The sequence below is a fragment of the Lichenostomus cassidix genome, chromosome 25 (genome assembly GCF_008360975.1).
Source record: "Lichenostomus cassidix isolate B80296 chromosome 25, HeHo_3.0, whole genome shotgun sequence".
Taxonomy (NCBI): domain Eukaryota; kingdom Metazoa; phylum Chordata; class Aves; order Passeriformes; family Meliphagidae; genus Lichenostomus; species Lichenostomus cassidix.
Genome location: NC_139505.1, coordinates 1,514,170 through 1,535,631, shown reverse-complemented (window position 1 = coordinate 1,535,631; position 21,462 = coordinate 1,514,170). Strand labels below are relative to the sequence as shown.

Below are 21,462 nucleotides of genomic sequence, written 5' to 3'. Positions count from 1 at the left end.
CCCAGTCCCGGAGCATCCCAGTGTTGGATCATCCCAGCTTAGCATCCCAGTGTTGGATCATCCCAGTTTCAGACCATTCATTCCAGTCCCAGAGAATCCCATACTGGAGCCTCCTGGTGTGGGAGCATCCCAGTGCCAGAGCATCCCCATGGCAGACCATCCCGGTGGTGGAGAATCCCAGTACCGGATTGTCCCAGCACCAGTCCATCCCAGTCCCAGTTTATCCCAGTCCCAGTCCATCCCAGTCCCAGTTTATCCCAGTCCCAGCCCATCCCAAGGGGAAACTGAGGCAGGTTGGGGGCGGAGCGGGTGGCAGTGGCAGTGTTGGGGGTCCCGCTGCGCCCCCGGGGGGACATGGGGGGGGTGGCAGTGTCCCCCCCTTTGGGACCCCCAGACCCCCCCAGTTTATCCCAGTTTATCCCAGTCCCCCCAGTGCCCCCCGGCTTGGAGCTGCTTTTGGTCCTGTTTGGTGAGAAAAGCCCCAAGAAGGGTCCGGGGGGGGTGGGAAATGAGGGGGGGGAGGGTCCTTTTGGGGACCCCCAGGGTGGGCAGGACCCCCCAAAATCAGAGCTGGGGGGGCACCCTGCACTGGGATGGACTGGGATGGACTGGGATGGACTGGGGGGGCTGGAGGGGGGGTCCATCCTTCCTGAGCGTGGGGGGGTCTGGCCCCCCCCAGCAGGACCGAGCCCCCCCGGCACCGCTGGAATCTGGGGAGGGGGCTCTGCGATGGGGGGGCAGCCAGAGGTGCTGCTGCTCCGGAGCCTGCCGACCTGGGGGGGAAATTGGGGAGGGGGCTGCGTCAGAATGACCCCTGGGGACCCCAAATTCCCACCCCAGACACCCCAAATAACCCCTGGGAACCCCAAATAACCCCAAAGAGCCTGCCGACCTGGGGGGGATTGGGGAGGGGGCTGCGTCAGGGGGGGTTTGGGGGGCTCTGTCACCCCACACACCACCCGTTCTCTGGGACACCCAAATACCCCCCAGGGCACCCCAAATACCCCCTGGGCACTTCCAGCCCCTCCCAGTTCCCTGGGACTCCCCGAATCCCAATGCGGGGAATCCAAACCTTGGGGTCCTGGTGGGATTTCCTGGGGGTCCCGGGGGGTCGCAGGGGTGTCCCGGGGGGGTTCCCAGCCCAGGGCAGTCTCAGGGGTGTCCCCACAGTGTCCCCAGGGTGTCCCAGGGGGGTTCTCATTCCCAGGGGTGTCCCCAGGGTGTCCCAGAGGGCTATCCCGGGGTGTCTCTGAGTGTCCCCAGGGTGTCCCCAGGATGTCCCCAGCCCAGGGTGTCCCCAGGGTGTCCCAGGGCAGTTCCCAGCCCAAGGGCAGTCCCAAGGGTGTCCCCACACTGTTCCCAGGCTGTGCCCAGGTTGTCCCCAGGTGTCCCCAGGTGTCCCCAGGTGTCCCCAGGTGTCTCACCGGCTCAGTAGGGCCTGTTGGCATCTTTGGGCCTCTTGAGCTGCACCTTGAGCCTCTTCATGCCGATCTGGAAGCCGTTCATGGCCTGGATGGCTGCCTGAGCGCTCGCCGGGTTGTCAAAGCTCACGAAGCCTGGGGACATTGGGGACATCGTGGGGCCATTGGGGACATTGTGGGACATTGTGGGGACATTGTGGGGATATGGGAGGGTGTGGGGACATTGGGGACATTGGAGGACACGGGGACATCATGGGGACGGGGATATGGGGGACATCAGGGAGTGTGGGGACATCATGGGGATATCACAGGGACAGGGCAACATGGGGACATTGGGGATATTGGGGGATGTGGGAACATCATGGGGACATCATGGGGACATCATGGGGACAGGGGTGATATCATGGGGGACATGGGGACAGGGGGGACATGTGTACATAGGGACGTGGGGACACAGGAGACATAGGGACATGAGGGACAGGGGAACAAAGTGGACAGAGGATGAGGGGATGGAGGGACAGAGGGGACATTGGGGACAAATGTGACAGAGGGGATGGGGGCAGAGGGGACACAGGGGACAGCAAAGACCAGAGGGGACAGCGACAACATCGGCGGTAGGGGACATCGGGGACATCAGGAAATGCTGTTTCTGGCCATGATGTCCCCAAGTCCTGACCATGGCGCTGCCACCCCTGGCCCTGCTGTCCCTGTCCTTGCTGTCCCTTCCACGTCCCCAAATCCCATATCCCATCTGCCCTAACGTTCCTGTGTCCCCAGTGTCCCCCTGTGTCCCCTGTGTCCCCCTGTGTCCCCTGTGTCCCCATGTCTTATATCTCCACATCTCCATACCCCATGTTCCTCCATGTCCCAAATGTCTCCACATCCCATATCCCAATGTCCCCATATCCCAATGTCCCATATCCCAATGTCCCCACATCCCAATGTCCCCATATCCCATACCTCTTGCCCTATATCTCATATCCCAATATCTCCAAGATCCCCAATATGGCCAATGTCCCCAGTGTCCCCAATGTCGCCAGTGTCCCATATCCCCATATCCTAATATCCCACATCCCAATATCCCTGTCCCCCTGTCCCCAATATCCCCATAACCCATATCCCAATATCCCCATGTTCCCATATTCCCACATCCCCAATGTCGCCAATGTCCCCGATGTCCCCATGTCCCAGTGTCCCCATATCCTCCACCCCATACCCCATACCTCCCTACCCCATATTCCAATGTCCCCAGTGTCCCCAATATCCCAAATATCCTCAACATCCCCAACATCTCCAGTGTCCCCATATCCCAATATCCCAAATGTCCCCAGTGTCCTCACTATCCTCAACATCTCCAATGTCCCCAGGGTCCCCATAGTCCAATGTCCCCAATATCTCCACTGTCCCCAAAGTCCCTGTGTCTCCATATCCCATATGCCGTATGCCATATCCCAATATCCCCACTGTCCCCATGTCACCACTGTCCCCATGTCCCTGTGTCCCCGTGTCCCAATATCCCCACTGTCCCACTGTCCCCATGTCCCCTTGTCCCCATGTCCCCATATCCCCATATCCCCATCCCCATGTCCCCCTCTCCCCATGTCCCCATATCCCCGTGTCTCCATACCCCATATCCCATATCCCCATATCCCCATGTCCCCATATCCCCATGTCCCCATATCCCCGTGTCTCCATACCCCATATCCTGTATCCCATGTCCCCATGTCCCCATGTCCCCATGTCCCCGTGTCCCCGTGTCCCCGTGTCCCCGTGTCCCTGTCCCGTGTCCCCTGTCGCGGCCGTACCGAAGCACTTGCTCTGGTTGGTGGCTCTGTCCACGAACACCTTGGCGGAGATGACGTTGCCGAAGGGGAGGAACATCTGTAGGATCTCGGTGTCGGCGAACTCCTGGGGCAGGTGGTAGATGAAGATGTTACAGCCCTCGGGGCCTGCGGAGGGAGCGGGGTCACACCTGGGACGGCGTCCCGGAACCCACACGGGACCCCAGCGGGACCTCAAAACCCAAAACAGGACCCCAAAAGCCAAAATAGGACCCCAAACCCAAAATGGGACCCCAAACCCAAAACGGGACCCCAACAGGACCTCAGACTGGAGATGGGATCCCAAAACCCAAAATAGGATCCCAAAATGGACACAGGATCCCGAAACGCACACGGGACCCCAACAGGACCTCAAAACCCAAAATGGGACCCCAAACAGGACACGGGATCCCGAAACCCACACGGGACCCCAGCGGGACCTCGGACCGGACATGGGACCCCAAACAGGACACGGGATCCTGAAACCCACGCGGGACCCCAACAGGACCTCAAAACCCAAAATAGGACCTCAAACCCAAAACAGGACCCCAAAACCCAAAATGGGACCCCAAAATGGACATGGGATTCCGGAACCCACACAGGACCCCAGCGGGACCTCAAAACCCAAAACGGGACCCCAACAGGACCTCAGACTGGAGATGGGATCCCAAAACCCAAAATGGGATCCCAAACTGGACATGGGACACCAAAACACACACGGGACCCCCATGGGACCTCAAAACCCAAAATGGGACCCCAAATGGGACCTCAAAACCCAACACGGGATCCCAAACTGGACATGGGATCCTGAAACCCACACAGGACCCCAACGGGACCTCGGACTGGACATGGGATCCCAAACTGGAGCCCAAACAGGACACAGGATCCCGAAACCGCCATGGGACCCCAACAGGACCTCAAAACCCACACAGGACCCCAGCGGGACCTCAAAACCCAAAATGAGACCCCAACATCCAAAATGGGATCCCAAAATGGACACAGGACCCCAAAACCCAAAATGGGACCCCAAATGGGACCTCAGACTGGACATGGGATCCAGTTCCCATTTGGGAACCCAAAATGGCATCCCAAAATGGACATGGGATCCCAAACCCAAAACAGGACCCTAAAATGGGCCCTCAGACTGGAAATGGGACCCCAAAACCCAAAATGGGATCCCAAACCAGACACGGGACAGAACTGAACAGGACATGGGACACAGAACCCAAAATGGGACCCCAAAACCCACACAGGACCCCAGCAGGACCTCGGACTGGAGCTGGGACCCCAAACCCAAAATGGGATCCTTAAATGGGACCTCAGACTGGACATGGGATCCAGAACCCACAATGGGACCCCAAAACAGGACCCCGAAATGGACACGGAACCCCAAAACCCAAAACGGGTTTCCAAAATGGACATGGGTCCCAGAACCCAAAACGGGACCCCAAACGGGACCCCAGAATGGACACTGGACCCCAAACCGGAGCTGTGAACCCAAAATGGGATCCCGGAACCCAAAATGGGATCCCAGAACTGGACACGGGACCCCAAAACCCAAAACGGAACCCAGAACCGGGCATAGGATCCGGAACTGGACATGGGACCCCAAAGCCAGCCCCGTGACCCCAAACTCAGTGCTGTGTCCCCAAACCAGGCCGTGTGACCCCAAACCCTTCTCTTTGTCCCCCAAACCAGCCCCCCCATGGGATCCTTGACCCCCCATGACACCCCAAATCCAGGGGGTCACCCTAAATCCAGGGGGTCACCCCAAATCCCCCAGCTGCCCCCCAATTCCCTGGGACACCCTAAAGCCCCTCCCTCGGGGTGGGGGTCCCAGGGGTCCCAGGGGGTCTCAGGAAGGTCCAGGGGGTCCGAGGGGATCTTGGGTAGTCCGGGGGGTCTCAGGGGGTCCCGGGGGGTCCCGGGAGTGTTCCTGGGGGGTCCGAGGGGTCCTGGGTGATCTCGGGGTGTTTGGGGAGGTCCCGGAAAGGATTTCGGGGTGATCTTGGGGGTCTCGGGGGTCTCTCAGGGGTCTTAGGGGTCACGGGGTGGTGGGTCACTCGGGGGTCTCAGGGGGTCTCAGGGGTCTCTCAGGGGGTCACTCAGGGGGTCTCGGGGGTCACTCGGGGGTCTCACCTTCACGCTGCTGCTGCTGCGGGGGGGGCGGGGGGGCGAGCAGGGGTCCCGGGGGGGCGAAGGCAGGGCTGACCAGACCATAGGCGGCTGGGTATGCGGCTGGGGGGACAGGGACACCAGGGACATCAGCTGGGTGGCACCAGGGACACCAGTGACACACCAGTGACACCAGCGACATCATCCCAGTGACATCAGTGCCCTCCCAGTGCCCTCCTAGGGACAGCAGTTACATCCCAGTCCATCCCAGTGACTCCTCACTGCCACCCCAGTGCCATCAGTGCCATCCCAGTCCATCCCAGTGACACCCCACTGCCACCCCAGTGCCATCCCAGTCCATCCCAGTGACACCCCACTGCCACCCCAGTGCCATCAGTGCCATCCCAGTCCATCCCAGTGACACCCCACTGCCACACCAATGCCACCCCAGTGCCACCAGTGCCATCCCAGTCCATCCCAGTCCATCCCAGTGACACCCCACTGCCACCCCAGTGCCCTCCAACACCCTCCCGGTACACATCTGGGGGCCACCAGTGTCACCAGTGCCATCCCAGTCCCTCCCAGTCCCTCCCAGTGCCATCCCAGTGCTCCCCAGTGCCACAACACACCCCTCAAGTCCCTCCCAGTGTCCCCCAGTGTCCCCCCACCCCTTCCCTTCCCCTCCCAGTCGCCCCAGTTTGCCCAGTACGCACCAGTGTAGTGCTGCATGCCCGCGTACGCCTGCTGCAGGGGATCGCCGGGGGCCGCGGGGCTCTGGGCTGGGGGCACAGGGGGCGTTAGGGGCTGCGCGGGGGGCTCGGGGGGCACCTGGGAAGGGGGGTCGGGGGGCTCGGAGACTCGGGGGGCTCTGGGCTGGGAGCACAGGGGGGCTAGGGGCTATCTGGGGGGCTCGGGGCTGGGAGCCACCTGGGAAGGGGGGCTCGGGGGGTCGGGGGTCAGGAGCTCGGAGGTTCGGGGGGGCACTAGGGGGGCTCAGGGGGTCGGCGTTCGGGGGTCGGGGGCACCTGGGAAGTGGGTTCGGGGGTTGGGGGGTCGGGCTCGGGTTCGGGAGCTGGGGGTTGGGGGGGTCTCTGGGCACCTAGGAAGGGGGCCTCAGGAAGCTCAGGTGTCGGGGTTCGGGGGGTCAGGGGTCGGGGTCCGGGGGGCTCAGGGGGGCTCAGGGGTCGGGGGCTCGGGGTCTCGGGGGGCACCTGGGAAGGGAGGCTCAGGGGGTCGCTGGGCACCTGGGAAGGGGGGCTCAGGTGTCGGGGTTCCGGGGGTTCGGGGGTCAGAGGGTCGCTGGGCACCTGGGAAGGGGGGCACAGCTCCGGCATAGACAGCGTCGGGCGCGGCGGGTCCGGCGGGCTGCGCGGGCACGGGGCTGTAGCCATTGACGCTCAGCGGCGCTGCCATGGCGGGGACGGGGGTGGCAGCCATGGCCGGGGGCGTGCTGGTTCCTGCGGGGACAGCGCTGTCACCGCGGGGGACATCCCCGGGACGTGGGGGACACCACCGGGACACTGCCATCGCCAGCGGGGACACCCCCGGGGCACCAGGGACACCCCCGGGAGAGCGCTGTCACTGCGGGGGACACTCCCGGGGCACCAGGGACATCCCCGGGACAGCCCTGTCACCACCGGGGACACCCCAGGGACACTGTCATCACCACCAGCGACACCCCCGCGACACCAGGGACACTCCCGGAATATTAGGGACATCCCTGGGACTTTGAGGGCACCAGGAGAACCTCGGAACCCCCAGGGCCTGTGGTGTCCCCAACCCATCCATGGTGTCTCCATATATCCCATGTCCCATCCATGATGTCCCCATCCCACCCCTGGTGTCCCATTGGTGGTGTCCCCATCCATCCATGGCATCCCATCCATGGTGTCCCCATCCTTGGTGTCCCTCCTCACTGTCCCCCATCCCGATATCTCCTCCCCAGTGTCCCCAGCCCTAGTGTCCCCATCCCTGATGTCCCTCCCTGGTGTCCCCATCCCCAGCACCCCCCATTTCCGTGTCCCCCTCAGTGTCCCAAACCCCACTGCTGCCCCTCCTTGCTGCCTTTCCCTGTTGTTCCCATTCCAGGTGTCCCTCCCCAATGTCCCCATCCCCATGTCCCATCCCTGCTGCCCCACATCCCCAATGTCCCCCTCCCCATTGTCCCCATTCCAGATGTCCCTCCTCGTTGTTCCCACCCCCACTGCCCCCACACCCCATGTCCCCCATCTCTCATGTCCCCTCTCCATTGTCCCTACTGTCCCCATCCTCACCACACCCCACCCCACCCCATGTCCCCTCCCCATTGTCCCCATTGTCCCCATTGTCCCCATTGTCCCCATTGTCCCCATTGTCCCCATCCTCCCCACCCTCCATCTCCCTGTCCCCCATTTCCGTGTCTCACCTCAGTATCCCCAACCCCATGTCCCCACCCCCCATGTCCCCCAGCCCCACTCCCCTCCCCATGTCCCCACTGTCCCCACTGTCCCCCATGTCCCCGCTGTCCCCACTGTCCCCCATGTCCCCACTGTTCTGTACCTGAGGAGGGTGGCAGGGGGGTGGCGATGAGCCCGTTGGGGTTGACCGTTCCCATGTGCTGCATCTGGACGGCCATGGTGGCCATGGGGCTGAGGTAGGCCGAGTGCGCGGCCACCAGGGCCGCCTGCTGCTGCATCAGCTGTGGGGACAATGGGGACAGTGGGGACAACGGGGACAGTGGGGACAGTGAGGACAGTGGGGACAATGGGGGCAATGAGGACAATGGGGACAACAGGGACAATGGGAACAATGGGGACAATGGGGATAGTGGGGACAACGGGGACAATGGGGTCAATGGGGACAATGGGGACAATGGGCAGCGCCACTGCCACCACCCGCCACCACCATGGAGACCAACCCAATGTCACCAAAACCCCAGGATATGGAACCATCATCTCCCCAAGGATGTCACCCCAGTGCCACCAGGGCCGCCTGCTACTGCAACAGCTGTGGGGACAATGGGGGAAGTGGGGACAATGGGCAGCGCCACCACCCACCACTGCCACCACGGGGACCTCCCCTGGACCACTCCAGTGCCACCAAGGCCACCTGCTGCTGCATCAGCTGTGGGGACAGTGCCACTGCCACCACCTGCCACTGCCACTGCAGGGAGACCATCCCATGGATGTCACCTCAGTGCCACCAAAACACCAGGATATGGAACCATCATCTCCCCACAGATGTCACCCCAGTGCCACCAGGGCCACCTGCTGCTGCATCAGCTATGGGGACATGGCTGGCACCACGCGGCCACCACAGTCACCGCTGTCACTGCCACCACTGCCACCACCCGCCACTGCTGGCACAGGGACGACCCCAGTGCCACCAAAACCCCGGGATATGGGACTATCATCTCCCCAGAGATGTCACCCCAGTGTCCATCCCCTCCCCATGTCCCCAATGTCCCCAGTGTCCCCAGTCCATCTCAGTCCATCCCAGTCCCTCCCAGTCCCTCCCAGTCCCTCCCAGTTCCATACTGCCTGTGTGTAGGCGCTGTGGGCTCTGAACTGGAGGGCGATGGGGCTGAACATGCCCAGCTGACTGGTGTCCCCAATGTCCCCAGTGTCCCCAGTGTCCCCAGTCCATCCCAGTCCCTCCCAGTCCCTCCCAGTCCCTCCCAGTCCATCCCAGTTCCGTACTGCCTGTGTGTAGGCGCTGTAGGCTCCGAACTGGAGGGCGATGGGGCTGAACATGCCCAGCTGACTGGCCACCTGCTGCATCCTCCGCAGCCCTCGCTCCTTCTCCGTGTCCGCAAACTTCACCACCAGGCTGGACGAGGCGCCCTGGGGACACCGCGGGGGTCACTCGGGGTCACTCAAGGTCACTCGGGGTCATTTGGGGTCAGTCGGGGTCATTTGTGGTCACTCAGAGTGAGAGAGGTGATGGGCACGATGGCTGGGTTGTCACAGGGTCCAGGGATGGGGACATTGGGATGGGATGGGGATATGGGGACACTGGAATGGTCTGGAATCCCAGGGATGGGGACATTGGGATGGACTGGGACTCGGGGATGTGGGTATGGGGACACTGGATGGACTGGGACTCGGGGATGGGGACACTGGGATGGTGGTGGAAGTGAGAAGGTGGAGGCGATGAAGATGATGGTGAGGACAAGGGTGGGGATGATGATGGGGACAGTGGTGACATAGTAAGAGGGATGATGAGGATGATGAGGGGACAGTGAAGGGGACAATGATGATGGGGACAATAGTGGCAGCGGTGGTGAGAATGATGGTTGGGCTGTAACAAGGTGAGGAAGACCAGGAAGGAGGTGATGAAGGGGATGGTGGGGGACATGGTGGGGACAGTGGTGAGGATGATGATGGGGTGATGGCAGAGGGGACAGAGGAGGAGGTGATGGTGGGGACAGTGGTGGGGATGAGGAAGGTGATGAAGAGGATGATGGTGGGAGCAGTGATGAGGATGATGATGGGATGATGGTGGAGAGGATGAAGAGGATGATGATGGGGACAATGGTGGAGATGATGATGATGGGATCATGGTAGAGGTGACAATGAAGGAGAGGATGAAGAGGATGGTGAGGATGATGATGGGGATGATGATGGGAATGGTGGAGAGGGGATAATGGGGATGATGAGGATGATGTGGGGACAATGGTGGGGATGATGATGAGGATGATGATGAGGATGATGATGAGGATTACAAAGGGGATGATGAAGGGGACAATGAAGGAGATGATGAGCAGGATGACGGTGACAATGGCGGCAATGAGGGAGATGATGGTGAGGAGGATGATGAGGGTCATGGTGGGAGTGATGATGGGGACGATGGCAGGGGGGATGATGGGAACGATGAGGGTGATGAAGGGAGCAATGATGAGGGTGATGATGAAGATGAGGAAGGGGATGGTGATGGGGACATGACAAAGGACCATGACAAGGACAATGAAGAGGATGACAAAGGGAGGATGATGAGGATGACAAAGGTGACATGAAGGGGACAGTGCTGAGTATGGTGATGGGGATGGTGAAGGTGACAGCACTGAGGATGGTGATGGGCATGATGGAGGAGATGATGAAGGAGATGATGAAGGGAACAATGATGGCGTGACAAAGGTGACACCAAAGGTGACAAGGCCAAGGACAGTGATGGGGATGCCAAAGGTGACACAAAGGTGACACCACCGAGGACAGTCCCTCACCGGCAGCGTGCGGCTCCCATGCAGGGCGGCGATGGCAGCCTGAGCCTCCGCATGGCTCTGGAACTTGACGAAGGCACAGCCTGGGGACATCGGGGCCATGGTGGGTCCAGGGTGTCCCCAGGGAGTCCCCAGGGAGTCCCCAGGGTGTCCCCAGGGTGTCCCCAGGGTGTCCCCAGGGAGTCCACAGCACCCCCATCACCCCATGGACCTCCTCCAGCTGCCCCACCAAGCCCCTTAGCCCCATCCCTGATGTGTTTCCACCCCAAACCCCATCCCTCCCCTGTTTCCCCTAAATCCAATCCCTGCTGCATTTCCCCCTAAATCCCATCCCTGCTGTGTTTCCCCCCTAAACCCCATCCCTGCCACGTTTCCACCCCTTAACCCCATCCCAGCCACATTTCTGACCCTAAATCCCATCCCTGCTGTGTTTCCACCCCAAACCCCGTCCCTGCCACGTTTCCCCTAAATCCAATCCCTGCTGCATTTCCCCCTCAATCCCATCCCTTCCCCACAGATCTCCCTGTTCCCACCCCAGGGACCCCCGCAGGACTCCTGCCCACCCCGGTGTCCCCAGGGGTGTCCCCAGGGGTGTCCCCAGGGGTGTCCCCAGGGTTGTCCCCAGGGGTGTCCCCACCTTTGCTGGTGCCATCGGGGCCGCGCAGCACCGTGCACTCGTCGATGGTGCCGAAAGGTTCGAACATCTTGCGCACATCCTCGTCTGCCTGCTGCTTGCTCAGCATCCCCACAAACAGCTTCCGGTCCTCTGCGGGGACACCGCGGTGGCATCGGGACAGGGCATGGGGACACCATGGTGGCATCGGGACAGGGCACAGGGACACCATGGTGGCATCGGGACAGGGCACAGGGACACCATGGTGGCATCGGGTAGGGGCATGGAGACACCGTGGTGGCATTGGGACAGGGCACGGGGACACCGCAGATGGCAATGGGACATGGGCAATGGGACATGGGCACAGAGACACCGCGGTGGCATCAGGACAGGGCACAGGGACATGGGCACAGGGACGCCGCAAGTGGCATCGGACACATGCATGGGGACAGTGAGGGTGGCACCAGGACGGGGGCACAGGCTCACCAAGGGTGGCACTGGGACACCAGCATGGGGACACCACTGGTGGCACCAGGACACAGGCACCCGGACACTGCGGGTGGCACCGGAACATGGCACCGCGACACTGTCACTGGCACCAGGACACAGGCATGGGGACGGCGCAGGTGGCACCAGGACACAGGTGTGGGGACGCCATGGGTGGCACTGGGACGGGGCACCAGGCCACCAGGCATGGGGACAGTGCGGGTGGCACCAGGACATGAGCACTGCGACACCACCGGTGGCACCAGGACATGGGCGTGGGGACACCAGCACAGGGACACTGGGCAGGGGGTGGGGACCAGTGGGGCACCAGAACACGGGTGTGGGGACACACTGGGACATTGACACACGCACTGGGACAGGGCATGGGGACATGGGCACCAGGACACAGGGGAGGGGACAGCGCTGGTGGCAACAGGACACGGGTGAGGGGACAGCGCTGGTGGCACCAGGACACGGGTGAGGGGACAGCGCTGGTGGCACCAGGACACCAGCACAGGGAAACCACCTGTGGCACCCGGACAGGGATATGGGCGTAGTGACACCACGGCTGGCACCAGGACACGGGTATGGGGACATGGCAGCTGGCACTGGGACACCCCCATGAGGACACCAGCATGAGGACACTGGCACAGGGACATTGTGGGTGGCACCAGGACACTGGCACAGGGACACCGGCACAGGGACACAGGCGTGGGGACACCTCAGGTGGTGCCAGGACACCGGCATGGGACACCGGCATGGGACACTGGCATGGGGACACTGGTGTGGGGATACCATGGCTGGCACTGGGACACTGGCATGGGGACACCGCAGGTGGCACCGGGACACTGGCACAGAGACACCAGCATGGGGACACTGGCATGGGGACACCTCAGGTGGCACCAGAACACCAGTGTGGGGACACTGGCATGGGGACATGGCCACGGGCCACAGGAAGGCTCGAGTGGGGACATTGGGATGGGCTGGGACCTAGGGACAGGGACACTGGGATGGGCTGAGAGCCCCGGGATGGGGACAGGGGGGTGGGGACAGGGGGACACTGGGATGGCATGGCATGGATGGCACCCCTGAAATGGGAATATTGAGACCCTTGGGGATGGGGACATGGGGACACTGCGATGGGGACACTGGGATGAGCTGGGACTCTGGGGATGGGAATATGGGGACATGACGGGCTGAGAGCCCCAGGATGGGGACACTGGGGTGGGGACACTGGGGTGGGATGGGACTTCTAGGAATGGGGACACTGAGGAGGGGACCTTGGGCAAGGAGGTATGGGGACACCGGGATGGGGTGACATCCAGGGCTGGGGACACCGGGATGGGCTGGGTTGGGACCACCAGGGATGGGAATATGGGGACACTGGGACTGACTGGGACCCCCGGGAATGGGGACACTGGGAATGGGGACACTGGGAGTGGGGACCCCTGACCCACACTGGGGACACTGGGATTGGGAATCTGGTGACAACTCCCAGGGAACGAGGACATGGCAGGGTTGGGGACACGGCTGGGGACTCCCCGCCTTGGGGACACCCGCCGTGGGGTGGGGACAGACCTGGGGTGGCCTTGGGGGGTCTCACTTTAGGGGGGTGACCCTGGGGTGACTTGGGGACACGGGGTTTGGGGACAGGTTGTTCGGTGGGTTTTGGGGGTCTTTAGGGATAATTTGGGGGTGTTTGGGGGGATTTTGGGGATGTTTTGGGGTGTTTTGGGGGATTTGGGGGGTGTTCGGGTGTGTTTGGGGGTTGTTTTTGGGGATTTTCGGGCGGTTTTGGGATTTTTTTGGGGGGGCGGTACCTCCTCGGCTCTCACTGTCCGCTGGCTTCACCTGGATGGGTCTGTTCATCTGGGGGGGACACAGAGGGGGGCTGGGGACACTGAGACCCCCCGAGACCCCCCGGGACCCCCCGGGACCCTCTGAGACCCTCTGAGACCCCCCGGAACCCCCCGAGACCTCCCGAGACCCCCCGGGACCCCCAGCCCACCCCACACCTCCCCCCAAAGATGCTCCGGTCGCCATGGCAACGCCGGCCCTGCATCCCGTTACCTAGCAACGGGAGGCGCTGCCGTGGGGGGGGAGGGGGGCCCGAGGGGGCTCGTTAATGAGCTCCCCTCCCCCCCCCGTTAATTAGGGGGGGATGAAGCCTCCCCCTCCCCCCCTCCCCCCCCCACGCCCCCCGGAACCCCCAAAGGAACGGGGCGGGGGGGGAGGGGAGGGGGAGGGCGCAGATGCGCGGTTGCCATGGCAACGGCCGGCTGCTCTCCATGGCAACCGCCCACTCATCCCCAATTTACCCATCGCCGTTGCCCGGCAACGCCGCTGACGTCATCAGCGCTCGCGATAAACAATGACGGGGATGGGGAGGGGCGGACGGGGGGGGGAGGGATGGAAATTTGGGGAGGGGGAGACCCCCCCGGGGCTGGGGAGACCCCAGACCCCTCCGCACCCCTCGGGGAAAGGGGGGGCGATGGCTCGGGGCGGTTTTTGGGGGGATTTCGGGGGGATTTGGGGTGATTTTGGGGTGGTTTGTGCGGCGGGGGGGCGCGGGGGGGCGGGTCCATCCCCGGGTGACCCCGAGCCGCTCCGAGCCTCTCCTTTCGCCGCCGAAAGCGAATTTGGCCCCCCCGACCCCCCCCGGGCCCAGATGGTGCTGGAAATGCCCCCCGGGGGGGTTAATCCCCCCTAATCCCCTCCCCCCCCCGCGCTGGATCAGGCTGGGGGGGCGGGAAGGGGGGTGGGAGATAAAAAACCCCAAATTCCACCCCAAAAGCAGCCCCGGGGGTTCCCTTTGGGGACAGCGCAGCGCTGGGGGGGGGGGAAGGCGTGACGCCCCCTCCCCAAATTCCCAACCCCCCCTGAGCCCCGCGGGGGCAGCTGGTGGGGGAGGGGCTGCCCCTAATCCTGACCCCCCCCGCCCCTAAATCCCCCCCGGGATTTGCGGCCCCAAAATCCTGGGATTATCCCGGCGAAGCCCCAAATCCCCCCCGGGCCTGGCGGGACACGCGCGGAGAGCGGGGGGGGGAGAGGAGACCCCCCAAAAATCACCCCGGGACCCCCGGATTGTGCTCCAAATCACATCGGGACCCCCAATGAAACCCCAGATCACCCCGGGACCCCCGGATTGTGCCCCAAAAATCACCCCGGGACCTCCGGATTGTGCCCAAAATCATCCTGGGACCCCCGAATTGTAAATCAAACCATCCCGGGACCCCCGAACTGCATCCCAAATCACCCAGGGACCCCCAGAGAAACCCCAAATCACCCTGGCCCCATCCCTTTGCCGGGACCCCCGAATTGCGCCCCAAAAATCATCTCGGGACCCCCAAAATGAGCCCCAAACCACCCCGAGACCCCCAAAAAAACCCCAAATCCCCCCAAAATCAAGGTGTGGGGGGATGGGAGGTGCGACCCCTCCCCAAAATCCAATATTTGGGCTGGGGGGCACCCCAGAGCCGGACCGCCCCCCCTCATTTGCATCCCCCCCTCCCCAATTCCCGGCTTTGTTGTCCCAATGCCTCATTAGCGCGCGGCCCTCATTAGCGGCGCTAATTAACCACCTCGCAGATGGTTGGGGCCGCGCCCCCCACCCCAAATAATGACCCCCCGAGTGGGGCTTGGGGGGTCCCGGAGAGGGGTGGGGGGTTGGGGTGAGGGTGATTTTGGGGGTTAAAGGTGATTTTTTAGGGATTTCAGGGTGATTTTGGGAGGTTAAGGACCATTTTTGGGGGGTTGAAGGTGATTTTTTAGGGATTTCAGGGTGATTTTGGGAGGTTAAGGACCATTTTTGGGGGGTTGAAGGTGATTTTTTAGGGATTTCAGGGTGATTTTGGGAGGTTAAGGACCATTTTTGGGGGGTTGAAGGTGATTTTTTAGGGATTTCAGGGTGATTTTGGGAGGTTAAGGACCATTTTTGGGGGGTTGAAGGTGATTTTTTAGGGATTTCAGGGTGATTTTGGGAGGTTAAGGACCATTTTTGGGGGGTTGAAGGTGATTTTTTAGGGATTTAGGTGATTTTGGGGGTTTGAGGACCATTTTTGGGGGGTTGAAGGTGATTTTTTAGGGATTTCAGGGTGATTTTGGGAGGTTAAGGACCATTTTGGGGGGTTAAAGGTGATTTTTGGGGGACTAAGGGTGATTTTGGGGGTTAAAGGCGATTTTTTGGAGGGTTAAGAGTGACATTTTTGGGATTAAGGGTGATTTTTGGGGTTTTGAGGGTGATTTTTTGGGGATTTAAGGGTGATTTTGGGGGGTTAAGGACAATTTTGGGGGGTTAAGGGTGACTTTTGGGGGGTTATGATATGGGTGATTTTGGGAGGATTAAGGATGATTTTTGGGGTTTAAGGGTGATTTTCGGGGCCATCAGGGGTGGTTTTTTTTGAGGGGATTCTGGGTGATTTTTGGGGAGGTTAAAGGGTGATTTTTAAGGGTTTGAGGGTGATTTTTGGGGGAGTTTAAGGGTCATCTTTGGGGCAGATTAATGGTGATTTTTAGGGGTTTCAGGGCTGCTTTTGGGCCTTTAAGGGTCATTTTTGTGGGTGTTAAGGCTGCTTTTTGAGGGTTTAATGGTGATTTTTAGGGGTTTCAGGGCGATTTTTACAGGTTTTGGGGAGATTTTTAGGGGTTTAATGGTGATTCTTAAAGGTTTCAGGGTCGTTTTTAGAGGTTTAAGAGTCATTTTTGGGCGTTTAAAGGTGATTTTTAGGGATTTAACAGCGATTTTTAGGGGTCTAATGGCGATTTTTATAGGTTTAATGGTAATTTTTGGGGTTTCCCGGCTGTGGGGGATCCCGGCTGGGTTTTGGGGTTTTTCTCTGCCCCCCACTCACCCCCGGCAGGGTTTTCTGCTCGTGCAGGGCGCTCTGAGCCTTCAGGGCCGACTCGCGGGCGCAGTAGGTCAGGAAGGCGCATCCTAAAGGGAAAAGGGGTCAGAGTGGGGCTGGGGGCTTGTGGGGTCACGGGGGGGAGACCCCGGGGGGACACAGAGGGTCTGGAGTGACCGTGGCGCCCCGAAAGGAGCCAAACCCCACAGAGAGCCCCACAGACCCCACAGAGAGCCCCACAGACCCCATAGACCCCACAGAGAGCACTCCTGGTCCTACAGACCCCACAGAGCACTCACGGCCCTACAGACCCCACAGAGAGCACCCACAGCCCCACAGACCCCAAATCCTCCCTATAGATCTCAAATTCCCCCATAGATCCCAAATCCTCCCGTAGATCCCAAATACCCTCACAGACCCCAAATCACCCCCTACAGGCACCAAATCCCCTCACAGGCTCCAGATAGACCCCAAATCCTCCCTGTAGACCCCAAATGGCTCCCGTAGATCCCAAATCACACCTAGAGATCCTAAATCACCCTCACAGACCCCAAATCTCCCCTGTGACACCAGAGCCTCCCAAAGGCCCCAGACCCCAAATAGACCCCAGATCCCCCCACAGTCCCCAATCCCCCCTGAGCCCCCAGACCCCAAATAGCCACATAGACCCCAAATAGCCCCATAGACCCCAAATAAGCCCCAGAGCCCCAGTAGGCCCCAAACCCCAAATTGCCCCCAGACCCCACATTTTGGGGCAGTGACCCCCCTAAGGCCCCTCATCCCTTCCCCCCATCCCCCCAAACCCCACACGGGGGTCCCCAAAATCCCCTGGGCTGTGGGGTCAGCGCTGCCCAGAGCCCTGAGAGACCCCAAAACCCCTCTGGGAACCCCAAACCCCCCAGCCGTGGGGTACAGCCAGAGCAGGGGTTTGGGGGCTCAGGAACCCCCCGGGTTTGGGGTCGGGGACACCTTGGGGACACCTTGGGGACACTTTGGGGACACCTCCAGCAGGGCCTGTGACACCCCGGGGTGACACTCCCAGCTCAGGGACCCCATGGAGCCGCGGGGTGAGCAGGTGACATCCTGAAACCGGAAACAACACCCCGAAACTGGGAACAACACCCCAAAGCAACACCTGACACAACACCTGGACACCCCCAGGGACCCCCAGAGCTGGTGTCACCCCCGGGGAGCCGCGGGGTGACCAAGTGCCACCCCAAAACTGGGCACAGCACCCCGAAACAGCACCTGACACCCTGAAACAACAGCTGACACTCCAAAAGTGGGAACAACACCCTGAAACAACACCTGGCACAACACCCTGACACCCCAAAGTGAAACCTGACACCCCCAGGGACCCCCCGGAGTCAGGGTGACCCCCAAGGAGCCACGGGGGGAGCAGCTGACACCCCAAAAGTGGACACAACACCCTAAATCAGCCCCTGGAACAACAGCCGGACACCCCAAAGCAAACAACAGCTGGACACCCCAAAGCAACACCCAGACTGCCACCTGACACCCCCAGAGCTGGGTGTCACCTGCAGGGGTCCCCAGGTGACACCCAACACCCACCAGGCACCCTGAAACAACACCTGGAACAACAGCCGGCCACCCCCGGGGACCCCCGGAGCTGGTGTCACCACGTGACACCGTGACACACACCGCACAGCCCCACAACCCCCGCACAGCCCCATGGCCGCACAGCCCTGGGACCCCCAACACCGCGACACCCCGACACGGGGTACCCGGGCTGGGCTGTTCCCGGTGCCTGGGGCTGTAGCCAGGGCTGTTCCCAGTGTTCCCAGTTCCTGCGGTTGTACCCAGGGCCTGCGGCTGTAGGCTGAGCTGCGGGTGTTGCTCAAGGCCTTTGGCTGTGCTGGGGCTGTTCGGTTGTACCCACGGCTGTTTGTGGGGCTGTTCCCGGTACCAGGGGCTGTTCCCAGTTCCCTGGGGCTGTTCCCGGTACCAGGGGCTGTTCCTGGGGCTGTTCCCGGTGCCCTCGGTTGTACCCGGGGCTGTTCCCGGGGCTGTTCCCAGTACCAGAGGCTGTTCCCAGTACCGGAGGCCACATCACGAGGCTGCTCCTGGTGACAGCGACTGTTCCTGGTACCAGGAGCCATTCCCACTACCGGGAGCCGTTCCCGGTACCAAAGGCCACATCCCGGGGCTGTTCCCGGTGCTGCTGGCTGTTCCCAGTCGCGGGTACCCCAGCCCGGGGCTGTTCCCGGTACCGGGGCTGTGTCACGGGGCCATTCCCGGTGCTGGGAGCTGTTCCCGGTAGCGGGAGCTGTTCCTGGTGCTGGAGGCCGTGGCACGGGGCTGCTCCCGGTACCGGGGCCAATCCCAGGGCAGTTCCCGGTACCGGAGGCCCCATCACGGGGCCGTTCCCACCGTTAGGGGCTGTTCCCGGTACCGGGAGCCATATTCCGGGTATTCCTGGTACCACAGGCCGCTCCCGGTACCGGGAGCCACATCCCGGGGCTGATCCCGGTACCGGGAGCTGTTCCCAGCACCATGGGCCACTCCCGGTACCGGGGTCAGCTCCCGGTGCCAGGGGTCACATCCCAGGGCTGGTCTCGCTACCGGGAGCCATATTCCGGGGCTAGTCCTGGTACCACGGGCCGCTCCCGGTACCGGGGGCCACATCCCGGGGCTTATCCCGGCATCTAGGGCCACTCCCGGTACCGGGGGCTGCGTCCCCGGGCTATTCCCTGTACCGGGAGCTGTGCCCGGTACCGGGGGCTGTATCCTGGGGCTGATCCCGGTATCTGGGGCTGCTCCCGGTAGCGGGGGCCGAATCCCGGGGCTATTCCCTGCACCGGGAACTGTTCCCGGTACCGAGGGCCACATCGCGGGGCCCTTCCCGGTTCTGGGAGCTGTTCGTGGTACCGCGGGCCACAGGGCCACATCACGAGGCCATTCCCGGTGGCGGGGGCCACATCCCGGGGCTGATCCCGGTACCTGGGGCCACTCCCGCTACCGGGGGCTGAATCCCGGGGCTATTCCCTGTAGCAGGAGCTGTTCCCGGTACCGAGGGCCACATCGCGGGGCTGATCCCGGTATCTGAGGCCATTCCCGGTACCGGGGGCCACATCCCGGGGCCGTCCCCACATCCCCGTGCCCCGCACCCATCCCCGCTGCCCATTCCCGTTCCCGTTTCCCATTCCCATTCCCGGTTCCCATTCCCGGTCCCCGTTCCCCATTCCCGTTCCCCATTCCCGTTCCCGGTCCCGTACCTTTGTGCATGCCGGTGTACTTGTCCTTGATGACGGTGAGCTCGTAGATCTTGCCGAACTGCTCGAAGATGGGTTTCAGGTCCTTCTCCTCCAGGTGCCGCGGGATTTGCCCCACGAAGAGTTTGATGGCGTCGGGCTCCTTCATGGGGCCGCCGGGGGCTCCCCGCGCCCCGGGGCCGCTCCCGCTCGCCGCTATCCCCGCCCGGCCTCGGCTCCCGCTGCTCCCGGCGGTGCCCGGCGGCCCGGCGCACACAAAGGACGAGGCGGCCCCGGGGCTCGGCTCGGCTCCGGGGACGGGGCGCGGCGGGGCGGGGGCAGCTCTGCCCGGGGGGCGGCGCTCCCGGCGCTCCCGGTGCGGCCCGGCCGTTTCCCGGCCGCCGCTGCCCGAAATCGCGGCGGATGGCTCGGGGAGGGTGCCGGTACCGGGCGGGGGCGGGGGGAGCTCAAGGGCCGGTTCGGTCCATCGGCTCCGCCGGAGCCCCGGTGCTGGCCGAGCCCCCCCGCCCTGCCGCTGGGGTAGCGGTACCGGATACCGGGGAGCGGGTACGGGATAGCGGATCGGCACCGGGATCGGCACCGGGAGAAGCTTTTCTTCCCCGGTTGGGGCAGCCCCGCCCCGCCCCGCCCGGTGCTGATGTCAGAGCGGCACCGGGGAGCGGCACCGGAGCGACACCGGGGCCTGGGGAGCGGCTAGCGGCACCGGATAACGGGCACCGGATAACGGGCACCGGGAAGCGGGCTGTCGGCACCGGCACCGGAGACAACAGCGGGGCCTGGGGAGCGGCAGCGGGGACGGGGAGCTGGGGAGCGGTTACCGGGACCGGGAATTGGGCACCGGGACCGACTGTGGGGCACCGGGACCGGCTGTGGGGTACCGGGACCGGGAACAACAGCGGGGCCTGGAGTCCCGGAGCGGGGATGGGGCGCTGGGAAGCGGCTACCGGTACCGGGGAGCGGCAACCGAGCACCGGGACCGGATAACGGGCACGGCGAACCGGCGACAACAGCGGGACTGGGAAGCGGGGAGGGGGAGGGGCTCGGAACCGGAGAGCGGCGACAACAGCGGAACGGAGAGCGGCGACAGCAGCGGCACGGGAGCGGGGAGAGCCGGGCTGGCCGCGGGAGGTGGAACCGGAGCGGAACCGGAGGGAACGGGAGGGAACCGGAGGGGAACGGGAGGAACGGGAGGAACGGCCCCGGTAGAGCCCCGCCCGGCCCGGGGGCGGTGGGGGTTGGGATGTTTTGGGGAGGGGGCGGCAGGCGCGCTCCCGTGCGCGCTCCCGGCGGAGGCTGTGCGCACGCGCGGGGGGAGGGGAGGGAGGGGGACACGGGGGGGAGGGGAGGGTCTGTGTGCCCACGCGTGTCCCCTCCCCCCCCGCGTGGCACTGTCGCCTCCCGGTGCTGTCCCCGGTGCTGAACTCGGCTCCGCCCCCTGCCGCCCGCGGCACCGCCCACGGCTGTGGCACCACGCGGGGTCACCCCTCTGTGTCACCCCTCCCTGTGTCACCCTCTCGGTGTCACCCCCACGATCTGTGTCACCCCCCCTTGTGTCACCCCCTCGGCGTCACCCTCCCGCTGTCCCCTCCCCTCCGTGTCACCGTGTCTCGCTGTCCCCCTCGGCTGTCTCGGTGTCCCCACTCTGCTGCCACCCCTTCCCGTGTCGCTCCCCGCCGTTGTCATGGCAACGATCGGGTGGCAGCCGAGTGGCACCTCTGGGGTCACACAGGGCA

At 63.1% G+C, this 21,462-nt stretch overlaps 1 protein-coding gene across 2 annotated transcripts; it reads right to left on the bottom strand.

The window, feature by feature from the left end:
* Nucleotides 1-42: 42 nt before the first annotated feature.
* LOC146427181 (CUGBP Elav-like family member 3) lies at nucleotides 43-20,569 on the bottom strand. 2 transcript variants are annotated; one of them, XR_014856521.1, is made up of 13 exons: nucleotides 19,733-20,569; nucleotides 16,503-16,585; nucleotides 13,473-13,521; nucleotides 11,191-11,319; nucleotides 10,557-10,636; nucleotides 9,034-9,177; nucleotides 7,895-8,033; nucleotides 6,664-6,813; nucleotides 6,070-6,135; nucleotides 5,381-5,479; nucleotides 3,227-3,329; nucleotides 1,425-1,556; nucleotides 43-773 (listed from the first exon to the last, which is right to left on the bottom strand). XR_014856521.1 is itself a non-coding variant. In XM_085082566.1 (13 exons), the coding sequence occupies exons 1-12, from the start codon at nucleotides 19,875-19,877 to the stop codon at nucleotides 1,429-1,431; spliced, it is 1,356 nt and encodes a 451-aa protein (XP_084938692.1). In that variant the 5' UTR covers nucleotides 19,878-20,563; the 3' UTR covers nucleotides 43-773; nucleotides 1,425-1,428. The 2 variants fall into 2 exon arrangements, 1 of the variants encoding a protein (XP_084938692.1); XM_085082566.1 differs by having other exon boundaries at nucleotides 3,227-3,370; nucleotides 19,733-20,563.
* Between the last annotated feature and the right edge of the window lie 893 nt (nucleotides 20,570-21,462).